Source organism: Phoca vitulina, unplaced genomic scaffold, assembly GCF_004348235.1.
Source record: "Phoca vitulina isolate PV1807 unplaced genomic scaffold, GSC_HSeal_1.0 scaffold7, whole genome shotgun sequence".
In the NCBI taxonomy this organism is placed as follows: Eukaryota; Metazoa; Chordata; class Mammalia; order Carnivora; family Phocidae; genus Phoca; species Phoca vitulina.
The window spans coordinates 45,237,493-45,262,148 of NW_022589710.1; the positions used below are offsets into that span (position 1 = coordinate 45,237,493).

The 24,656-nt window shown below is 38.4% G+C and overlaps 1 protein-coding gene across 3 annotated transcripts in view; it reads left to right on the forward strand.

Annotated features, from left to right (window-relative positions):
- The window catches only part of YLPM1 (YLP motif containing 1), a 90,600-nt gene extending 66,561 nt beyond the window's left edge, over window positions 1-24,039 (forward strand). The window contains exons 20-22 of one of the 3 annotated variants that reach the window (XM_032405583.1): window positions 3,744-3,874; window positions 16,668-16,850; window positions 17,179-24,039. In XM_032405583.1, the coding sequence (XP_032261474.1) occupies window positions 3,744-3,874; window positions 16,668-16,814 (278 nt within the window). In that variant the 3' untranslated portion in view covers window positions 16,815-16,850; window positions 17,179-24,039. Of the gene's footprint in view, window positions 1-1,851; window positions 3,875-16,667; window positions 16,851-17,178 lie in introns of those variants that run through there. The other 2 variants (XM_032405584.1, XM_032405585.1) reach the window with 2 other exon arrangements.
- Window positions 24,040-24,656: the final 617 nt, after the last annotated feature.

Genomic DNA, 24,656 nt, shown 5'->3' on the forward strand with positions numbered 1-24,656 from the left:
AATAATAATCACAAATTACTTTTTAAATAATAATGCTTTAGATATGTTTATTTTGATATTAGATTAAGTCTGTTTGAAGTTCTATACTATATTTTGAGAATAACCTGTAATACTGTAACACCATTTTCCTCTTCTGGTTCTCTAAGTAGCAGTTACCTTTTGGGGCAAAAAGAGATCATAAATAAAGAGACAAGAGGAATTGTTAAAGTGATCAATATTTTAGCTAAGCACATAATGTTCAGAGGCATCGTGTAACATATGATCTATGATAATGCTTTTTTAAACTCAAGCCAGTTCATTTTCTGTTTTTCTTTCTAATTTCTAAAGAGAAAGGAAAATGGAGTTTAGCTGTGATGAGTATTCAAGAAAATATGATATTAAACTTCTTCTTGATTTCTGGAAAAAATTCTGGCCTGTCTACCATTTGCTTCTCAGAAAATGCATTTTATGCAAATTCAGTCCATCTTAATGAAAGAGTGTTAGGCAATTAATTCCAGAAATGGATTTGTTAAATAAACCATTTCAGTTACAGGCACTGAAGGTCTAGTAATGAATCTAGAATATAAACCCACCATGTTTGCTGTTGCTGCTGCTGTTGTTTTAGTAAGAGTGACAGTGATGTTTCAGACAATGACCGACACTTTGTACCACTCTGTTATCTTGAGAGCTAATCTACCTGTGGAGGAAGGCAAAATGAGTGTGAGCATTCTTGAAAGTGCTTGCTTCTTTGAGATTGGTCCATGTAGCCAAATGAGACGAAGATTCTTCTCTAAAACATGAGGCGCTTCATCAGAGAATTAACCTATTTATGGTGCCTTCCTTATCATAACAAATTCAATAGATTTGATTACCAGATACAATTAATTTTTCTGAGTACTTCACCAACATTCTTAAATTACTTTTGGTAACATGATTATGCGAGATGGAAACATACTAAGCTTCATCAGTGTCACACATTGAGCCAGAAGAGCTAAATCTGTACCTGGGGAGTTTTGATTCACAAATGAGTCTGCCAATGAGAAAGTACTTGTCTACCTTTCGTACAGCTGGTTAAATCTCATTGCAGACTCTTGATCTGTGTTCATTAAGTACAGTGTGCAGTTCAGCCGGTGTTTGAGTGTTACATCAGAAGTGGTGTAATTATAGAAAGATTCAGAACCAGCCTGAAATACATCTGGCATGGGTGTTGTGGAGTTGTTAACGGCTGCCTGTGGCCCACTCCAGTTGCCCCTGACTGGCCCCTTCTCAGCTGGGACACAGGCACCCTAATACAAGGGTGGGTGTTACATGCCACATCAGATACTCGGATTCGGCATTGAAGCTACTTAAATTCGGACGATACAATTTTGGTTTCTCAAACTGTGGAAACCAAAAGAAGGTTTGAGAGTGTTATCCTAATGTAGGTTTCTCCATACCAAGTACTTTTGCTTTTCTCATCTGTCATTTGTCTCTGCTTATTGGTTATTGTGTATTAGCCTTCTACATGTCAGGCAGTTTCATCTCTTAACAGTTGGAATGCAGTTATTCATATAGGCACATAACCCTTGTATGTTTACCATGAACAAATTTTCAAAAACACCATTTATGTTTAGAAAATGCATAGATGTATCTGCAAAAACTTGCGGTTGTACTGTATAATATTTACTGTTCTGAAGATGTGGGAAAATTCTGCGACTCTGCCAGGTTGGATGTTTAGACCTTCATCTTCATCTTAAAACTTCATCTTTTGAAATTCAAACCTCTGAAAATCATTAGTATGGGTGTATGGGACACCAGCCGTCTTCTGTAATTAACACCCCAGATTCCTCTTCCCTCACCTTATGCCATACATCTGTGTGTTTGGGTTTTCAGGATGCCATGTGGAAGAGGTATGAACCTTTCTTCAGCCCCAAGAAGGAAGCTTTAAACATGCTGTGCACAATGAAATTTCAAATTAAACATTACAAACAAGGGTGTTCAGACTAGAAGTACATGCTCTTCTGATCTTCCATGTTGCAAATATGGGACTCCTGGTCTGTAACTCCTGTCACATACCCAGTGTCTGAGGAAATGTTCTTGCAGTTTTCACACTTGCCCTTCTGCATTGCTGCCTTGGCCATGCTCTATTCTTGGAATTCAGATATGAATTTTTTCCTTTGAAATATGTTAATGTCAAAGTTGATCTTAAGTTTGGAAATCCTCTGAGGTTTATTTACTAAGTGTGTTAGAGCTTCCTACTCTTCTAGTAATACTGTATGCTGTGGAACTAGAACAGTTTTATTGTTTGTGGGACTTCATTGGTTTTCTAATACCATAATCTTCGTCCCTGTGCACTCAGGGGATCACTTCCTTAAGAATCTGTATAATACGGCCTGTCATACACATGAAGATAGAGCCATTTGGTATAGCATGTGATTTACAGAGGAGATTAGGAAACTGTTTGTGTTGAACTCATCCATGTTAAAAGTTTTTCCAAAGTGATATGATTAAAATTTATTGAGTTTAAAGTGTTGTAGTTTGCTTGCAGATTTTTCAGTAATATTGGTTTTATGGGGGAGGGTTTTAGGAAATAAAAGCTTTGCCAAGTATGTGAAATCTTACTGGTTTTTTAAGCCTGTATGGTATGGTACAATTAGTTGTGTGTGAATCTTTTACATTTGAAGCATAAACTCACCCTCTCTCCTGCCACTGCTTCCATTGTACTTTCCTTTTCATATCAAGTTCTCCCCAACTTGGTGCCTAACAGATTTTTATCATATATACACCCCGCACCCTCTATGGAGTTTAATGAAGTGTGGTTATTATGTATTTCTGACGTTTTTAGGTTTTCTTTTATTGACTTGCTTAATAATAGTGTGTGTATATAATCACAGATGATTCAAAAGTTTAGTGCTTCAACGTAGCTAAAAATATATATAACTCATATTTCACATAGGGAACTCAAAATCAGTATTAACAACCAATTAAAAATGACTACACATTTTCATTGCTTGTTCTTGAAGACACCTAAACTCATGTCTCATAATTTCTGAATCTGCAATCTCTCTTCATTTAATTAGTTACAGTTTGGGGCCCTTGGGAAGCCTAGCCCTCTCAAATTGAGGATTCAGAAAGAAAATTTAGATCTGGTCACTTGGACTGACTAGCTCTTAGCCTCAGGATGGTCAATAGCACTTCATAGTATAACCGAAGAATGTGATTTGTATAATCAACTTACTCAGAAACATTAACTCATGGCGAATCCTCGCACACTGGTCAAAATCCCAAGGAGCTATTAATCTAAAACCTTTTTAAACATTAGCTTGGCTCATTAAGTTGTTGGTACTACCTACTTTTCATATGACACAGTATCACACGTGATTGCAGATCAAATGGGTGGTGTTAATATTGTGTTAAAGAAAAAAAAAGAGTGGAAGAAATAGCTTTTAGAAAAACCCGTCTTCGCATTTTCCTTCAGAACATGAGAGCTGAAGTGTGATTTGGTGGGGTGGGAGGCCAGGAGACAAGTGACTTTTCTTGCTCTACCCGTATTTGTGACTTAACATTGTAATGTAATGCCTGCCAGTATGAACACCAAATAAACAATGGAAATTGCACAGAACTATTATCTCAGCCACGAAGATAGTTGGGATCTGCAAGTGGTGCTGCTCTCAAAAATGTGGATCTGCCCTCTGACAGTGTTCCAGACTTCTTTTCCTTTGTTTGTGTGTTGTATGCAAACTCACACTCTTCCTTAATGCTACGGCTCTGTGTTTGTCCCTCAGACAAGTTGGATGGCTTGAGAACTGGTACTAAAAGGAAACGTGACTGGGAGGCAATTGCCAGCAGAATGGAGGACTATCTTCAGCTCCCTGATGATTATGACACTCGTGCTTCTGAACCTGGGAAGAAGAGAGTAAGAGACTTTGTCAATAATTGCCATTAGATGAAGGGCTCCTTTAGGCATCTGGTTTTAGAAAGTTACAGGCAGATAAGAATATGAATGCTATTTTGTAGAGTGATTTAGTTTATACTGTATCATATTACAGATCAAAAAAAAGGAGTCAGACCTTACAAATTATCAGATTAAAATGTACAGGTAACTTCACAAATGGAGAAGAGAATCTCATGGCCAGCATGTTGTCAACCTTAACGGAGTTTGAAATGGCCCCTTGTGCTGTTTTGTCATGGGGCAGAATAGCCAGGTGCAGAAAGAGAATCTGTGGAGTTCTTTTTTTTTTTTTTTAAGATTTATTTATTTTTGTGAGAGAGAGTGAGCAAGGGCAGGGGAGGGGCAGAGGGAGAGAGAGAATCTCAAGAAGACTCCCCGCTGAGCACAGAGCCCAACGACGAGGGGCTTGATCCCACAACCCTGAGGTCATAACCTGAGCTGAAATCAGGAGTGGGACGCTAAACCGACTGAGACACCCAGGCGCCCCAAGAATCTGCGGGATTTCTTAATGGATTAAGTATAGAGGGTCCAGGAGTGGATGGAACCAAAGGTGAATCTTCAGGGTTCTGGCCATAAGCACTCCATGTGTCGGGTGCCCTTCATTGACTCAGAGAAAACTGGGGGAGTCCAGTTTGAGACTAAAAAATGAGGTCAGTGAGGGACCATTTAAGTTAGAAATGATAATAAGACACAGGACCTTAAAATTTAGAAATTCAGGTAGAGGTAAATGTTTCAAGAAGTAAAGAGTAGTCAGTTGTTAAATGATACAGAGAGGGCAAGTAAATTGGGAGCAGAGAAATGACTATTAGATTTGGCAACGTGGAGATCATTGATGATCGATCAGTAATCAGTCAAGTTTTCTTAGAGAGTTGAAGGGCACAAGCCAGTTTGGAGCAGACTAAAGAAGTAATAGGAAATGAAATATAGAACAAATGGAGACACCTTTTTGATGAAGTTTTGCTGTGAAAAGGAGCAGAGAAATGTAACCAAAACACTGCGTAGGCCTTCCACATAGACATCAAATTCAGGAAAAGTGACCTTTGTGTATATCCTTTAAAACAAAATAACGAAGTAAAAAAAGATCATATTATATATGATCTGGGTAAGCCTTTTCTAGCTAATTTGTCTTGATCTTTCTATATAAGTGTATACAGACCTTTAAATAGCTGCATAATATGCCATTGTTTGGTTGTACAATTATTTATCAGGTCCCTTATTGGTGGATACTGATGCTGTTTTCACTGTATTGTTAATATAAATAACCGTGGTGAAAGTCATGGTGCATCTGTTCTTGGCTTCGTTTTGAAAGTATATCCCTAGGGTAGATAGTTAGCACTAAAGCTACAATCTTATAGAGTATGATATATCATTTTGACAAATACTGTGAGCTTTTTTTCCAAAAAGGTTACACCTGTTTATACACCCACATGTAAGTAAATGCCTGTTTTTCCACACTTGGACCAAAGGTGCTATTATCAAACTTTTAAACTTTTGACAGTTTGATAGGTAAGACAAAAATGGGATCTGTTTGCATTTCCTTAATTAAGATGAAGCTGTGTATCACTTCTTTATCTTTACACATCATTTCTTTTTTATGAATTTCTTCAGTACTTTTAATATTGAAAGAGTATTTATTGAAGGGGAATAAAAATGCCAGTAACACTTCATTACACTGGATAACATTACAAAGAACTCCAGTTTTCCAAGCTCTTTTAATACTTCAGACAGTCCCTAGGCCCACCCTTGTCCATGTGACTTGAGAGGAGGACAGAGGGAGATGGGGCGCCTTCTGTGTGTGCCCACCTCCACCCAGGGCTCTACCTGTGTGGATTCCTCCTATTCCAGTCTAAAGGTTGGAGCAATAGAAGTAGAAATAGCTCCTCCTTGGGAATAATAATTTGGCATAGTTCAGTAACAGTGAATAATCTCAAATGAGAAATATTTTTCTCTAGTTTATTTTTAGTCAAATAACTATTACTCTACGGAGTATGTGATCCCATATAATTTACTTTGTAAGCTGGGTGGACAAAGAATTAAGCTGTGCACATCCTAGTTCTTTTTTTTTTTTTTTTTTAAGTTTTTATTTTAATTCCAGTTAGTTAACATACAGTGTTATATTAGTTTTAGGTGTACAATGTAGTAATTCAATACTTCCATACAACAGCTTGTGCTCATCATGACAAGTGCACTCCTTAATCCCCATTGACTGTTTCACCCATCCCCCTGCTCACTCCCCTCTGGTAATCATCAGTTTGTCCTTTATACTTTTAAGAGTCTCTTTCTTTCTTTCTTTCTTCTTTTTTTTTTTTTAAGATTTTATTTATTTGAGAGAGAGAGAGAAAGAGCACAAGCTGGGGGGAGGGGCAGAGGAATAGGGAGAGAATCTCAAGCAGACTCTCTGCTGAGCATAGAGCCCAATGCAGGGCTCGATCTCAGGACCCATGAGATTATGACCCGAACCAAAACCAACAGTCGGATACCTAACTGACTGAGCCACCCAGGTGCTCCAAGAGTCTGTTTCTTGATTTGTCTCTCTTTTTTCCCCTTTGATCATTTGTTTTGTTTTTTAAATTCCACATATGAGTAAAATCATTATGATATTTGTCTTTCTCTTGTTGACTTATTTCGCTTAGCAATATATATATACACACACGCATATTATATACACACACCCCCCCCACATCTTTATCCACTGATTAATTCATGGACACTTAGGCTGCTTCCATAATTTGGTTAATGTAAATAATACTGCTATAAATATAGAAGTACTTGTATCCCTTTGAATTAGTGTTTTTGTATTCTTTGGGTAAATACCCAGTAGTGCGATTGCCAGATCATAGAGTCGTTGTATTTTTAACTTTTGAGGAACCTCCATACTGTTTTTCACAGTGGCTGCACCAGCTTGCATTCCCACGTGTATGAGTGTTCCTTTTTCTCCACATCCTTGCCAACACCTGCTGTTTCTTGTGCTGTTGATTTTAGCCATTCTGACAGGTATGAGGTGATACCTCATTATAGTTTTTATTTGCATTTCCCTGATGATAAGTGATGATGAGCATCTTTTCATGTGTCTGTTGGCCATCTGTGTGTCTTTGGAGAAATGTCTGCTCATACCTTCTGCCTATGTTCTAATTGGATTATTTGTTTTTGGGGTGTTGAGTTTTATAAGTTCTTTATATATTTTGGATACTAACCCTTAATTGGATATGTCATTTGCAAATATCTTCTCCCATTCCATAGGTTGTCTTTTAGTTTTGTTGATTTTTTCCTTTGCTGTGCAGAAGCTTTTTGCTTTAATGTAGTCCCAGTAGTTTATTTTTGCTTTTGTTTCCCTTGCCTCAGAAGACATAGGAAGAGGTTGCTACAGCCCATGTCATAGAAGTTACTGCCTGTGTTCTCTTCTCGGATTTTTATGGTTTCGGGTCTCACATTTAGATCTTCAATTCATTTTGAATTTATTTTTGTATATGAAACATTGTCCAGTTTCTTTCTTTTACATGTTGCTGTCCAGTTTTCCCAACACCATTTGTTGAAGAAACTGTCTTTTTCTCATTGGATATTCTTTCCTGCTTTGTTGAAGATTAATTGACCATTTAGTTGTAGGTTCATTTCTGGGTTTTCTGTTCTGTCCCATTGATTTGTGTGTCTTTTTTTGTGCCAGTACCATACTGTTTTGATTACTGCAGCTTTAATGTAACTTGAAGTCCAGAATTGTGATGCCTCCAGCTTTGCTTTGCTTTGCTTTGCTTTTTCAAGATTGCTTTGGCTATTTGGGATCTTTTGTGGTTCCATACAAATTTTAGAATTGTTGTTCTAGTTTTGTGAAAAATGATGTTGGTATTTTGATAGGGATTGCATTAAATGTGTAGATTGCTTTGGGTAGTATAGACATTTTAACAAGATTTGTTCTTCCAACCCATGAGAATGGAATGTCTTCCCATTTCTTTGTGTCATCTTCAGTTTCTTTCATCAGTGTTTTATAGTTTTCAGAGTACACTGGGTCTTTCACTTCTTTGGTTAGGTTTATTCCTGGGTATCTGATTATTTTTGGTGCAGTTGTAAATGGGATTGTTTTCTTAATTTCTTTTTCTGCAGCTTCATTATTGGTGTATAGAAATGTAACAGATTTCTGCACATTGATTTTGTATCCTGAGAATTTACTAAATTCGTTCAGCAGTTTTTTGGTGGAGTCTTTCAGATTTTCTTTATGTAGTATCATGTTGTCTGCAAATAGTGAAAGTTTTACTGCTTACTTATTGACTTGGATGCCTTTTCTTTCTTTTTGTTGTCTGATTGCTGTGGCTAGGACTTCCAGTTTATGTTGAATAAAAGTGGTGAGAGTGAATATCCTTGTCTTGTTTCTGACCTTAGAGAAAGAGCTCTCCCTTTTTTCCCATTAAGGATGATATTGGCTGTGGGTTTTTCATATATGACCTTTATTATGTTGAGGTATGTTCCCTCTAAACCTACTTTGTTGAGGGTTTTTATCATAAATGGATGTTGTACTTTGTCAAATGCTTTTTCCGCATCTATTGAAATGATCATATGATGTGATGTTGATTGATTTGCATATATGAACCATCCTGGCAACCCAGGAATAAATCCCACTAGGTTGTGGTGAATGATTTTTTTAATGTGTTGTTGGATTCAGTTTGCTAGTATTTTGTTGAAAATTTTACATCTATGTTCATCAGGGATATTGGCCTGTAGTTCTCTTTTTTAGTGGTGTCTTTCTCCGGTTTTGTTATGAGGACAATGCTGCCTCATAGAATGAATTTGGAAGTTTTCCTTTTCTATTTTTTTGGAATAGTTTGAGAAGAATAGTTATTAACTTTTAAGTGTTTGGTAGAACTTGCCTGTGAAGCCATCTGGTCCTGGACTTCTGTTTGTTGGGAGTTTTTTGATTACTGATTCCATTTCTTTGCTGGTTATCAATCTGTTCAAATTTTCTGTCACTTCCTGTTTCACTTTTGGTAGTTTATATGTTTCTAGGAATTTATCCACTTCTTCTAGGTTGTCCAATTTGTTGGCATATAGTTTTTCATAATATTCACTTATAATTGTTTGTATTTCTGTGGTGTTGGTTGTTATTTCTCCTCTCTTGTTTGTGATTTTATTGAGTCCTTTCTCCTTTTTTTATTTGTTAAGTCTGGCTAGAGGTTTGTCAATTTAATTGATATTGATTGATATTGAACGAGCTCCTGGTTTCATTGATCTTTTCTATTGTTTTTTTAGTTTCTATATCATTTATTTCTGCTCTCATGTTTATTATTTCCTTTCTTCTTCTGGTTTTAGGTTTTGTTTGTTCTTTTTTTCCTAGCTTCTTTAGGTGTCAGGTTAGGTTGTTTATTTGAGATTTTTCTTGCTCCTTGAGGTATGTCTGTAATGCTCTGTACTAACCTCTTAGAACCACTTTTGCTGTATCCCAGAGGTTTTGGACTGTTGTATTTTCGTTTTCATTGGTTTGTTTCCATGTACTTTTAAAATTTCTTCTTTTATTTCCTATTTGACCCATTCATTGTTTAGTAGCACGTTATTTAACCTCCACATATTTGTGCTCTTTCCAGATTTTTTCTTGTGGTTGACTTTTAGTTTCATAGTATTGTGGTCAGAAAAGATGTGTGGTATGACTGTGATCTTGAATTTGTTGAAGCTTGTTGAGGCTTGTTTTGTGGGCTAAATATGTGATCTCTTCTGGAGAATGTGCCCTATGCACTTGAAAAGAATGTATATTCTGCTGTTTTAGGATGGAATATTCTGAATATATCTGTTAAATCCATCTGTTCCAGAGTGCCGTTCAAAGCCATTGTTTCTTTGTTGATTTTCTGTTTAGATGATCTATCTATTAATATAAATGGGGTGTTAAAGTCCCTACTATTACTGTATTATTGATTAGTTCCTTAATGTTTATTATTAACTGTTTTATGTATTTAGGTGCTGCCTTGTTGGGTGCATAAATATTGACAATTGTTATATCTTCTTGTTGGATTGTCCCTTTCATTCCTATATTGTGTCCTTCTTTGTCTCTTGTTACAGTCTTTGTTTTAAAGTCTATTTTGTCCAATTTAAGTATTGCTACTCTGGCTTTCTTTTAACATCCATTTGCAGGATAGATATTTCTCTATCTCTTCACTTTCAATCTGCAGGTTTCCTTAGGTCTAAAATGAGTGTCTTGTAGGCAGCATATAGATGGGTCTCATTTTTTTTATCCATTCCATCACCATATGTCTTTTGATTGGAGCATTTAGTCCATTTACATTCAATGTAATTATTGATAAATATGTATTTGTTGTCATTTTATTATTTGTTTTGTCGTTGTTTCTGGAGATAGTCTCTGATCCTTTCTTTTCTTTCTCTCTTTCATGGTTTGCTGATTTTCTTTAGTGATATATTTGATTTCTCTTCATTCTTTGCATATTTATTAGTGGTTTTTGATATATGGTTACCATTAGGTTTGTTTATAACCTCTTCTGCATACAGCAGTCTATATTAAGTTAATGGTCATTTAAGTTTGAACCCATTCTTTTCACCTCTCCTCCTCACATTTTAAATATTTGTTGTTATATTTTACATCCTTTTATCTTGTGAGTTCCTTGACTGATTTTTAACAGAAATATTCATTTTTACTGCTTTTGTGTTTCCTACCTTTATGCTGTCACTTTGGGTCTCTCCTTTCCACTCCAGTCCCCTTTAATATTTCTTGCAGGGCTGGTTTAGTGATCATGAACTCCCTTGTTTTTGTTTGTCTGGGAAACTCTTTGTCTGTCCTTCTTTTCTGAATGATAGCCTTGCTGGATAGCGTGTTCTTGGCTGCAGATTTTTCCCATTTAGCACTTTGAATGTACCATGCCACTCCCTTCTGGCTTGAAAAGTTTCTGCTGAAAAATCTCCTGCTAGCCTTATGAGTTTTCCCTTCTTAGTTACTGCCTTCTTTTGTCTTGCTCTTTTTAAGACTTTTTCTTTATTATTATATTTTGCCAGTTTAATTACAATATGTCTTGGTGTGGATCTGCTTTTGTTGATTTTTGATGGAACTTCTTTGTGCTTCCTGGATCTGAATATGTTTCCTTCCCCAGATTAGGGAAGTTTTCAGCTATTATGTCTTCAAATAAATTTTCTGTCCCCTTATTCTGTCTTCTTCTTCTGGGACTCCTATAATAAGAATGTTACTACATTTGATAGAGTCACTGAGTTTCTGCCCCAGATTAGGGAAGTTTTCAGCTATTATGTCTTCAAATAAATTTTCTGTCCCCCTTTTCTGTCTTCTTCTTCTGGGACTCCTATAATAAGAATGTTACTACATTTGATAGAGTCACTGAGTTCCCTAAGACTGTTTTCATTTTGCATAATTCTTTTTTCTCTCCTTTGTTCAGCCTGATTACTTTCCATTACTCTGTCTCCTTAGATCACTAATTCGTTCTTTTGCTTCTTCCATCCTGCTGCTCATTCCCTCAAGCATGTTTCTCATTTCATTTATTGTACTCTTTATCTTTGCTATGTTATTCCTTCTCTGTCTCTGTTAAGGGTCTCACTGATGTCCTCCATTCTTTCCTCTGGTCCAGTGAGTATCTAATGATCATTACTTTAAATTCTTTATCAGGCATGTTACTTATATCTGTTTTGCTTAGATTTCTGGCTGTGTCCTTGTTCTTTCATTTGAGATAAATTTCTGTCTTCTCATTTTGTCTACGTCTCTGTGCCTCTTTCTGTGTGTTAGCAAAGTCAGCTACATCTCTCATTCTTGAGGGTAATGGCCTTATGAGGAAGAGGTCCTGTAGTGCCCTGCTCTGTGGTGTCCCCTGTTCCCCAGGGCCTGGCAGTTCTGGGAGTGTATGCTGCATATGCTCTTTTTTCCTGGTCATTTCATCCTTCAGGCCAGTTATCTGCAGAGGCTCTTTGCCAGTTGTGGGCAGTGTTTGGTCCCTGGCCTGAATGTGGTACATTTTAACTAGGTGTGCTCTGGTCTGTTTGTGAAATGAGACCTGTCGCCACCACTGCCAGAACTGAAGCTCTGCAAAACTCCCTCCTCAGGAGATGGCAGTATGAGCAAGGGTTTGGTTCAGTCTTCTGGGAGAGGGTTTCCGCTCACTGGGACTGAGGCTAGTGTGAGTGGGAGAGGCAGTTCCAGCAGAGTGCATGCGGTGGGGGGACTGGGGAGCTCAGTTTAGGCAAGTTAGGCAGCGAGTATCGGTGCTGATTCCCACAGGTAGTCCTGTGCTTATGCTAAGGGGCAGGGGAGGGAAATGGTGCTGGCCAGTTCCTTTGTTTCTAGAGGGTTCTCTCTCTGAATGCTGTCTCTCCAGGATGTGCTCCAAGATGAGCAAATAACCTTCCCACTGTATGCCACAGGCACTCTTCAGATTGCTGTTTCCATGCTGTATGTTTGCCTTCCTTCTCTCCAAGAGCAGGGCAATGCCCTCAGGTCTCTCTCCCAGCCAAGCCTGCTGACCTTTAAAACTCTCCACTGGTTGCCAGAAGTCATGAAATTCAGCCCCTCTTGCTTTCCAAGGCAATTACTATGGGGATTCGTTCTTCCCTCCCGGCCACAGCAGCCACCATCTGTTTCTCTCCCAAACCGCCTTTCCATACTTTCTACCTTCTTCAGTGTGGCCTCTTCTCTACCTTTAGTGTGCAGTTTGTTCTGCCAGTCTTCAGATCGATTTCTGGGGTATTTAGGATGATTTCATAGTTACCTAGTTTTATTTGTGGGCCAAGGCGAGCCTACTTTGCTGCCATCTTCTTAACCCCCACATCCTAGTTCTTTGAAGTGGCTTATCTTTGACTCTCCTCCCCTGCCTCACATCCTCATTTCAAATAGTTTTTAACTCTAAAACCACTCACCAAAGTCAACACCAGACTACAAGGAGATCCTGCGGGTGGCAACGAATGCAGAATTCATAACTGTTCCTTTCCTGGGGTCTCTTGCTTTCTCTGTAATTGAGTTTTTTACAAATACCAGGCAGGTTCCTAGGATTAATGTCCACTATAACAAAAAGGTAGTTCTGTAGGGTTGATCATACTAGAATTTTACCAAAATAGCTAGATTTTTTAAATATAGTTTATTTTTTAAAAATTTCAGTCGCTTAGGGGTGCGTGGGTGACTCAGTCGTTAAGCATCTGCCTTCGGCTCAGGTCATGATCCCAGGGTCCTGGGATCAAGCCCTGCAACGGGCTCCCTGCTCGGTGGGAAGCCTGCTTCCCCCTCTCCCACTCCCCCTGCTTGTGTTCCCTCTCTTGCTGACTCTCTCTGTCAAAAAATAAAATTTTTTAAAAAAATTTTTTCAATTGCTTAGTTGGGCATAAAATGGTAGCTTAAGTGGACTTTGTGTTTCTTTGATGACTGGAACATGAGCAGTTCCCTTGTTTGTGGGACTCACACGTTTTAGAAATATTTTTAGTGACAACGGCTGAAACGTATGTACCTCAAACCTTTAAGTGTTAGTCAAGACTTCTCTGTATTACACATTTTTTTAATGGTTAAGATAAATGGCAAAAAAAAAAAAAAAAAAAAAAGATGGTAAAGTCTCAGTTAAAGTACCTCTAGGAAGATTAGGAGAGACACCGACATTTAAGAAACCATTTCAAGGGGCGCCTGGGTGGCTCAGTCGTTAAGTGTCTGCCTTCGGCTCAGGTCATGATTCTAGGGTCCTGAGATTGAGCCCCGCATCGGGCTCCCTGCTCAGCGGGGGGCCTGCTTCTCCCTCTCACACTCCCCCTGTCAAATAAATAAAATCTTAAAAAAAAAAAAAAAGAAACCATTTCAAGTTGAAAGTCATTATTCTGCCCCTGATATATTTAGTGTTTTGGTAATCAGTCATTCATTCGACAGTGTTGAGTGTGTGTCAGGTCTGTGCATGAGGCCTCTTAAAGAGCAGACCTCCAGTGGTGAGTCCAAGATGTAAATAAATAATGTTAATATAGCACCAGTGTATATTAGAGATATGAACAAAATACAGTAGTTTCCAAAATATTTTAATTTCAACTTAAAATTGTGGGCATTTGTGCTAAAACATATTGCTTATTTGAAAAATAAGCAATAATATTTAAATAACAATTTAGGTTTTCTACACACTAAAAATCTACTTTAAAAAGAGTTGGGTGTTGGGGCGCCTGGGTGCCTCAGTCATTGAGTGTCTGCCTTCGGCTCGGGTCATGGTCCCCAGGTCCTGGGATCGAGCCCCGCATCGGGCTCCGTGCTCGGCAGGGGGCCTGCTTCTCCCTCTCCCACTGCTTGTGTTCCCTCTCTCCCTGTCTCTCTATCAAATAAATAAAATTGTTAAAAAAAATTACATACTTTTTCTTCTAATCCTGTGTTCTTTATTTTATCTGAGTTTTAAAGACTTAATTTAAGCTGCAGACTTAAAAGTTAGCTCTTAGTTTATTCAGGGTGAGATTGACCAGTATGTTTAACTCTGTGCTAAGGATGTACTGTGGACTAGTTACCATTTCTTTCCTCAGTGGCCACAATCTGTCCATCCTTCATCCTCCTTAACCATAATCATCTTTTGCTAAAATGTGTCCCCTTGATCCCAAGGGCAACTGAGAGAGTGTATGAATCTATCAAAATAAATACAATGAGCATAAATATGTAGCCGAAAGCCCAGAGATCTCTGTATACAAAAGGCCACATTATTTAAGATTTAGGCTTTTTTTTTTTTTTTTTTAACTAAAGTCCATGAAGGAAATTTAGGTTTAAAAAGAGTTGGGTGTTGGGGCACCTGGGTAGCTCAGTCAGTTAAGTGTCTGCCTTCGGCTCAGGTCATGACCTCAGGGTCCTGAGATCAAGCCCTGCATCAGGCTCCCTGCTCAGCGGGGAGCCTGCTTCTCCCTCTCCCTCTGCCCCTCCCCCTGCTTGTGTTCTCTCTCTCTCTGTCAAATAAATAAGTAAAATCTTTAAAAAAAAATTTTTTTTAAAGAGTTGTGTTATCAATTTTTCCCACTCCTGTTACTACATATCTTCTCTTTGACCAAGTGGGTGCTCTTTGGAGAAGCCTAGTCCTTTCATTACCAGTCCTATAAATGATAATAGGGAAGGTCAGTGTACCTCTAAGAGCAGTAATGCATTTCTGTGTCCAGTGTGAAGAACATGGAGTATGCATGCTCTGGTTTTCTTTCCTTGTCACAGATAATAAATCACAAGCTATATTTAAGATACAATCTTGGGGGCGCATGGGTGGTGCAGTCAGTTAAGGGTCCAACTCTTGGTTTCGGCTCAGGTCATGATCTCAGGATTGTGAGATCGAGCCCCATGTCAGGTTCCATGCTCAGTGCAGAGTCTGCTTGAAATTCTCTGTCCTGGGGCACCTCGGTGGCTCAGTCGTTGGGCATCTGCCTTCGGCTCAGGTCATGAACCCAGAGTCCTGGGATCGAGCCCCACATCGAGCTCCCTGCTCAGCGGCAAGCCTGCCTCTCCCTCCCCCACTCCCCCTGCTTGTGTTCCTTCTCTCGCTCTCTCTGTCAAATAAATAAATAAAATCTTTAAAAAAAAAAGAAAGAAAGAAAAAATTCTCTCTCCCTCTCCATACCCCTCCCACGTGTGCACTTGCTCTTTCTCTCTCAAATAAATAAATCTTAAAAAAAAAAAATACAATCTCTGTAGACGTTGGTGCTATGTCCACAGTTTCATAGTTTCTCCTTAAGTATTTCAACTTTTGCAGAATATGATATGTCTGCTTATTTTTTTAATTGTTAATAAAAGACTCTATGTTTGATATGTTACTAAAATTCAAAATGTATCTGCTTACATTCTAAAAATATCAGAATACCAACCAATGGGAAATATCCCTGATCTATGTATTTGTAGTTAAAATCTATGTATTTTCATAAATGCCAGCAGTTGAGTCCATCTCTTCGTCTCTTTATCTCATGAATGAAAATAGTAATACCAGCTCCCTATTTTCTAAGATTAGATTTTAAGAAATATTTATTGTGTAGAGATAAATAAAAGTCCACTGATCTAAGGTATTTATAGTATGTTAGGGAAGACAGGTCTATAAATAGATCATGGCAATATAGTGTGAAAGTTCAAAAGTAAACGTGTCAAAATCCAGAAGTAGCTCTAAGGAAGCAATGATTGATTAATTATTTGATTGGCAAAGAACAAGAAAGATAAAGCAGTGGTTGATGACTAGACTCACAGCAGGTGGACAGGGTTAAGGCAAAGACATTTCAGGAAGGAGACTAGTATATGCACGATTACAGAGATGGTAAATGGCCCAGTGTGCTCTGAGAGCTAGAAGTAATTTTGTACTGCTTATATAAAAGGCTGTAGGCACTGCCCAGAAGTGCCACTGGAGAGTAGACAGGGCCAGATCCAGAGGGACCTGTGTGCTTGGATTTTATTCTTTAGGCAGGGGAAGGATTTAAAGCAGGTGAGAGTCACAACAGTGTGTATTTGGGGATCACTCTGGCAGAATGGATTGGAGGGAGTGAGCATGTAAGGTAGGAAGACTAGGCAGAGGGAAAAATAAGATCAGCGAACCAGAAAGGAGGGACAGAGGAAATGGAGGTGCCAGGACTGAGCTGAGAGCTGAACTGTTCAGGAGCTGGAAGGGTTAGGACTTGGTGACTGACCAGAGAGTTTTCTTTCTGTAACTTAAGATATATGGCTTTCTCCACTTCTCCCCAGTTAATTCCTAATGTTTTTATCTCTTAGTTTCAGATTAGTTATCCTACCCCTTAGACTATCGAGAGAGTGAAGAAGCTCGTTGCATATTGATTTTTCCTAAAGCCCAGCCTAACGCTGTGTTCTTTTTAGGTGAGATGGGCAGACCTGGAAGAAAAGAAGGACGCAGATAGGAAAAGGGCCATAGGTTTTGTGGTCGGACAGACTGATTGGGAGAAGATCACAGATGAAAGTGGTCACCTGGCTGAAAAAGCCCTCAATCGAACCAAATATATATGATACTTAGTTTTTGAACGGAGTCATTGTTCCTCTAAGGTAAGATTGCACAGTCATATAAATAGCCTACTGTGTGGTTGTTTTGAAGGGTTTGAGATAAAGGAGACAGCATGCTTTGCTAAAAATGCTTCTCTTCTTGTATTATTTTCTGGTTCTTAACAGAGTAAGTATGTGCTACTTGCCAACATTTACAATGCAGGGTGTTGGAAAAGGGAGCAATTTTCTGCAACCTGGCTCCCTTAATATAAGACTTGAGAAAAGCTTGGAGTCTGTAGATTTGAGGAGGAGTGGAGTGATGAGATACTGGCATCTGCTGAACTTTCTGCGTGCTGTTTCGTGGTATGACAGCCTTGTCTTTTCTTTCCAGGTGGTTCGCTTTGAGGTGATCTGAAGCCACGGCCTCATGGAGCTTCGTTGTGTGTCACCTTGCCTTCCACGTTTCAGTTTTTGTTTTATTTCTACCACTTTAGTTTTTTTAAAGTTCTCCAGTGTCCCCAAGAGGTCTTAGAATCTTGCTATACCCAAGCAAGACATTAATTTTTCTTTTTAACTATTTTGGGGAGGGAGGGAGTGATAGCTTAACTGCTGAAGCCAGGTGGGGGTCTGCTGGAGGATTCCAACAGAAAATATTTCCTCCACTGTACAATGTCACAGACTATCTCTATCATCATTGCTTTGTGGCTGTTTTTGTTTTTTACTGTATGTAACTGGTAGCTGATTGTACTAGGATTAAAAACAATAAACTTTCACGATAAAGCCGATGAGATTCATGGGCTATACAGCATGGGCCCCTTTCTCTTGTTTTCTTAATTTTATTTTTTATTGCTTTTTTAATATGGTGTGTTCTAATTACGTGCTAGCCGAACATCCCAAAATCTCTTTCCTGTTGAATGTTATATAGCTTAGTGATTCCATAGCACATATTGTAAACACAAGGAAAGCTCAGTGATCTTTGATAGCTGATTTCGTTCTCTGTCTTTGCGTGTTGAAGACCAGTAGAGACAATTGCAAATATTCAGTGGTTCCCTGGAGTACATCAGTTCTATAGCATGATGTTTTATTGTTTTATTTTTTTGATCCTCTTGTTGTTCCTCCCTCTTTTCACTTTCTCCCCTCATGCTATGTTATGTTTTGATTTTTCCCTCATCTGGCTTTGATTCCTGGTGGGCAGAACTGATGTACTCCATAGAACTCAGGAGTTTGTTGCCTTATTGCTAAACTTGAATGGTTGATGTTTTCATCAAGATTGCAGGGGAGAGCGAGTACGGAGATGTGCAGCCCTCTGGCAGGCAGCCTCTAAGCCTGTCAAGTTTTCAGGTTCTTGCCAGATTGCTCATTATTGGAAAGCATGGACTTCTGCACAGAATTTCCTCTCTCGTGGATAGTACCAGGTGGAACCTAGCAATGCGCAGAGCTAAAACCCAAATATCATTCCATTTTAAAAGCAACAAAACCTCTTTTCCCTTTTCCATTCTGCAAAGAAAAAAAACGTCATTTTCTAACATGAGAGAAGACAGAGAGGAGCTTTCTTCCTCAAACACCGTTTCCACTTTGTAATCCAACTCAGCAAGTGTAAATTTGTTCACAAAAGGCTTGAATATTTTGAAATATTCACTTTTGGGCTATGGACAAAAACCTTTTAATTTTATGACCTACATTAAGTACTGTGTGACCAGAAATGATATTTATTAGCATTCAAATAGTATAACTTTGGGTTCAAGAATGTGAAATTACAGTACTGAAGACTAATGGGAATCCTAACAACTTTCTGTTCTATCTTCTCGAAGTTCTGAGTGTTTACATGTAAGAGGCTTTGAGATCATTAACAAGTCAATATTGAATGTATAATTTCCTACATTAGATAACTTCCACTGTCTGTAGTATTTAACAAGCTACTCTCGTTGCTTATTGGCCGACAGTACACTTCTATGTACCCATCTTTCTCAGCAGCTTTTATGATGTTGAATGAAGGTACATCACAAGATAGCCAATAGAATTATTGTTTGTACAGAGACCCACTTGAATCTACCAAATGTCTGGTCTTAACAAAAACAGTATTTCCAGAATGTGTTCTCTAGTTCAGAAGACAATGGAAGCATATATATTCTTATAGAGGATGTTTTACTTTAGTTTTCTTAACCTTTTTAAGTTCTAACAGTATTCAGAATGCCAATGAAATAAGTGGTAATCACTCATGAATCACTTTAAATCTGCCATATTTTTGCCTTGCAGCCATGGCTTTGTGTCTGTGATCTTATACCAAAGGGGGTAGGGAAGAGGGAACAGAGTCAGAAATGGCCTCTGCTGGTTTTCGGAAGATACAGATTAACATGACCTTAGGGGATGAACATAGAATGTTGGCTACTTTAGAAAGTTGGTCTAACAAAATAACCTCAATGAAAGAAGATTAATGAAAAAAAGATTAGTCCCCAAAAAGAAAGTAATAGAGACTGTCAGTTGATATTTGACTTTGTTAGTCTAATGGGACTATTAAAAATTCTTGAATTTGCATTGCCACTAGACAGAGAATAGACGAGAAAGCCCAAGAATAACTTAGAGAAATTTAGTATGGGTAGAAAATGCCTTGATAACACAAATATTTTAAGTTTATTAAGAGATGTCCTTGGAATACAGAAGACCAAACTTGGGTTCCATTTATTTGCTAGCATTTTACTGTTGTTTTATTAACATTGTTTCCCTTATCATCTCAGAAAACTGCATGGTATGTGTTTTAAATTTTTTATTTTAATCACATTAAGTTGATTTAAAATCCTGTGTTGTGTCTTAATACAGAATAATCTGGTGTTGGGGAAAGTTCCTGGTATCTTTAATGTTTCACATCTTTTAAACTAAATGTGAAAAATCTCACTTTAGTGATTCAGCTCTGCTTGATGAGATGCAGAAATTTTTTCTATTTAGAAAACATTTTATTTAGGGGTAAGTTGGCCTATTCAAAATACATTGTGACTGATTACAAGATCAAAAGCCATAAATTATACACAGTAGTCTGTTTGTTGACACTTACTTGATGCACATAATTTTCAAGAAGTTATATTTGATTTAGATAACAATGATTAATTCAGAAGTTTATTGACAGAGACAAAAGTCTTAAATTTTCTGGTTGGATTTCTTTCCTTTGTGAAAGAATTCTGGTGGTTGTTTGGGTAAACCAAGTATTAAATTCTGAATTGGATTGACTAAAAATTTCAACCTAGGTTTTCTTACTTCGGAGGTGTCTCAGCTTTTATGTTAAGTATTTTATCCTGCTGACTGTGCAAATTGCAGGTATTTTGGTAATATTGGTGTCTAGCGCCTGGCTTATTGGTAGGACTGTAAAAGTAACAAGTTGTCAGCTACAAAGAGACTGTATGGTTGTTTCAGATACAGTTTAGAGCTACCAAAACTGAGATGAATTTTACTAAGCCACAGAAGAATGATTCCTCATTTAGTATTGACAGACCTTGGTACAAGTTCAAGTTCCTCTCTCAGAAGTTATGTGACCTTAAGCAAATCATTTAACCTATCTGAGCTTCCATTTCCTCATCTATATAGTGAACATAACAAAACTTACCTAGCAAAGGTTGCTGTGAGGAGTAAATTGAGATGACGCTCGTCAGCCGCTTGGCCCAGTACCAAGCACAGAGTAAAAGGTAAAAAACTGGTAGCTGTCATCATCGTCGTTATTACTTTTGGACTTGTTCCTTTTTTTGCTTTTGAAATCTAAAATTTTCACTTGGCTTGAAGATAATTGTCATCTTTTATAGTCAGCTACTATAGACCGAGCTATGTCATATGAAATAGTGCAGTGTGTGTGTGTGCGCGTGCGTGTGTGTGTTGGAAGAGTAATAATTCAGAAGCATTTTCAGGTAAGCTGTGAAACTGATCTTCAGAACCAGTATGGCGTCTTAAGAGGCTTAGGTACAAAGGCTAAGTACTAAGTACCCAGAGGGGATAAGTAATAACAGAAAGCAGTGGCCAGACCACAGGTGTGTACAAAGGTGAAGACGCTGAAGCATGGATTTGCTTTGATTTTCATATATTGAAAAAGAAAATGGTAATTTTATGAATAAGTAATACATCCATGTGGTATAAAATTCAGAAGGTTCAAGGGCTATGTGTTAAAGTCTCCCATCTCAACCCTGAGCCTCCCACATCCCATCAATAGAGGTAACCAGTGTTGCCTGTTTCGTTTCCTTTCAGAAAAATTCTGTGGATAAGCATTAAGTATTAACATTTTTGTTTTTGTTTACCCAAATGGTAGAGTGCTACGCAAACCACCATATTTTTCCATTTTCTTTTAATAGTGTGTCTTAGAGGTCATTCAGATTTTGTGTATAGAACATTCCCATTCTCGGAATATTCCCCTTCCTCCTCTTCTCTCCCTCTCTCTTCTATCCTCTCCTTTTTCCTCCTTCTCTCTCCCTCCCTCCCTAATTTCCCAAAGGTACCTTTGTATTGTAAGGAGCTTTACTGAAAAATTTTAAGCAATTGCTTCACTTATGTTTCTGTTCTTTTCATGGCATGGAATATATATTGTGTAGGTATATTGCTATACAGTTTTATCACATGTGTAGGTTTGTGTATCCACTCCCATCTTCCACATACACCTCCCCATCTCTAGGGGCAACCATTAATCTGTTCTCCATTTCTGTAATTGTATCATTTAAAGAATGTTATATAAGTGAAATCGTTTAAGATGTAACCTTTTGGGATTAGACTTCTGGCCTTTTTTTACATGGCGTAATTCTCTTGGCACTCATTCAAGTTGTCGTGTGTATCAGTACTTTGTTCCTTTGTATTGCTCAGTAGCATTCCATCCCTTTTTCCTTTTACAGCTGCAGAATACCGTATCATGCGATTTAACATACCAGGTTTCTGTTGATGGATATCCGTGCTGTCTTTTGCTCTTATAAAGTTTGAATTTCATATATCATCGTCACTCTGCCACTTCCTGTGCTTGCCTAATTTCTAGCAATGAAGGAACAGTAGCAATGGCATCCTTTACATAAACATCTTCAGAGGGTGACAGGTGCTTAAGAGCCAGCACAGCAGAGGGGTGAACTATCAAGAGAAATGCCATAATGAAATGACAAAGGCAGATCTTATTTCCTGGAAAATCCTGCATGATAGGATTCTGACAAAGCAAAGAATCATGATGCATCTTAGAGGGCCAGAGACTCTGATGAGTCCCTCGTCCACACATGACTGAAAGTTAAATCCTTAGGCCACTGTCCTCTGTATCTGGATATTTATGCACCTCAGTGACTGATCGGGTTCTGTTCTCAGGCTCCATTGCTTTCACGTTAAACCATAGTCAATGAGCATCCTCTTGAGTGGAGCTGAGCTTCTGCAGTTATGCACAGCCCTCTGCCTGCCAGCAGGACCTTGCATCTGTGATCCTATGAAGAGCTTGTAGATTTAATGGTTTATTATATAGGGAAGGACTTGGCTTTGAGTCTTCTACTTAAGAAGCTTACACTTTCTACCAAATATGCACATTCTTGTTTTGACAATATTGATCTAGATTGCAGATCCTTTTCCTGTATTTCAAGAATTGAAGTAATCTCTTCCACCATAACTTGAAATCCCTCTCACACCTATTATTTCTGATGGAGAGTTCTAATTCTTAGGTATGTCTAATGTTTATTTCTTTTACAGCATCTAGCTAGCTCGGTGCATGGCTCATGTATCTCTTGAGTGAATAGAGGAGATGTCTCCCATGAGCGTGGCAGTAGTCACACACTTAACTCAGTTGGACAGGTAACAAAGGAGTGAGTCAGAGGGTGGAGACTGGCAAGCTGGAGAACAAGGTAGGTCTGGTCAAAGGGGAGGCAGCGCCTGCTCAGCCACAGCAGATTGTGGCCATGTAGGGATGTGGGTGCTCGTTGCCCGATTTTCTGGGTTTTCGAGAAAAGTGCAAAATCTGGGTTTTTATGTGAAATCAGTGTTTGGATACTAAGAACTTATTTTGGTTTTGGTTTGGTTGGTTGGGTTTTTTTGCAAATGCTTTGGCCTGAGCAGTTTGCCTGCCATTTCTGACTTGAAGGCTGCCAGTTTGAAACTCTTGATATTTAGAGAAGAAGTTGGAAAGACCTTAGGGCTCATTCCTGTCAAATTCCTTCATTTCAGAGATGAAGTTTCTAAGGCTGAAAGAAGATAAATTACTTGCTCAAAGTCTACGGTTACTTGGTGGCGAAGCAAGGCTGGAACTTGGGTTTCCTGGTCACCTGGCACTTTCTTTCCCCTTAACTATGATCCCTTCTTTCTGAGGCCTTCATAAGTTCTAGGGTGGTGGATGCTCCAGTACTGTGTGTGTTGTATGCGTGTGCACATGTGCGTGTTTTCTAACTTCTGTGGACCTGGAAGTACATTCAGATGTAAATATATCAGGAACAATATGATTCAGTTGGTTACCTCTGAAACCATCTTCCTTGCACTCCCACAAGTATAACTATACACTTGGGGTCTCATTTATTTCTTGTTAGGTTGTTTGATACCTCTTTTTAATCATAGAAGTTTAAAATTTGATGAGTATTTAATTATTGTGTAAGAACAGAGGAAAGGAAATCATGTTTTACGTTTTATTTTCTGTAATTTGTAATTTCTTATGTAATGTAACTAGCCTATTTGCTCTAGCTCCAATGACAAGCATCTTAACCTCTTTCACTTGGAAGTTCCCTATTACCCATCTTATTAAGGACAAGTCATCAGCTTGGCAGTCAAGTCTGTCAGTAACGTGATCCCAGCGACTTTGCCAGCTTCCTCTTCCACTCTTCTTACCACATGTACACTACACTGCAGGCACACTGTGTGATTTACTGTACCCTCAGCTTTCCCTCAAATTTCCCGTGTCCTTTAGGAATTGTGTCTTAAGGCCCAGCTCACATGCTCCTTTCTCCCTGAAGCTATGTTCTCCCTGATCCTCCTGGTTTGCTCCCTCCTTCCAGCTCTCACAGGGTTTTGCTTGATTTGTCCTGTGATCTCTCTTTTTTTCTTTTTTGGATGTGGCTTTCATGTATTTAATTAAGTAGAATTAATATCCACAGTTTCAGGTGTATAATATAATGATGCAACAGTTCTATACATTACTCAGTGCTCACCACAGTAAGTGTGGTCACCATCTGTCACCGAACAACATTATTACCATCTTATTGTTGATGAGAATGCAAATTGGTGCAGCCACTGTAGAAAAAGACTTTGGAGGCTCCTCAAAAAACTAAAAATATAATTATCAAATGACCCAGTGATTCTACTACTGGGTATTTACCCCCCCCCAAAAAAGGAAAGATGTATGCACCCCTGTGTTTATTGTAGCATTATTTATATTAGCCAAGATATGGAAGCAACGCAAGTGTCCATCCATAGATCTATGATCTCCTCTTAGTTTATCTTTCTAGTAGAGTAACTTATATGCCTGTCTGTCCTTCTTCCCCATCCCTTCCCATTCCCAAATGCAAACTCCTAGAGGGTAAGCACTATATTTTTGCTCCTCTTCCATCCTTATAACACCTAATATGCAGTACCTGTTACGTACAGCCGGTGCTCAACAAGCATATTTAGATTTGGTGCGATGGATTTAAATATAAAGTTAATTAATATAAGTAAACATACGTGTAATTCACAGTACTCCAGTTCTTGAGTTTGCTTTTTCACTGCCTCTGTATCTTCCAGTTGGTGGCATTTCTATAAGTGTTACATAAACCACGCATCACGAGTTCAAATGCCTGCTATGGACAGGAAGACATAAGTGAGAGAATTGGTCAGTAGTTCCATAATGGCATGTTCTGTTCTTCCATCAGGAACATACTTTGTTTGCAAATTGGACATGTAGGAATATTCTTCATT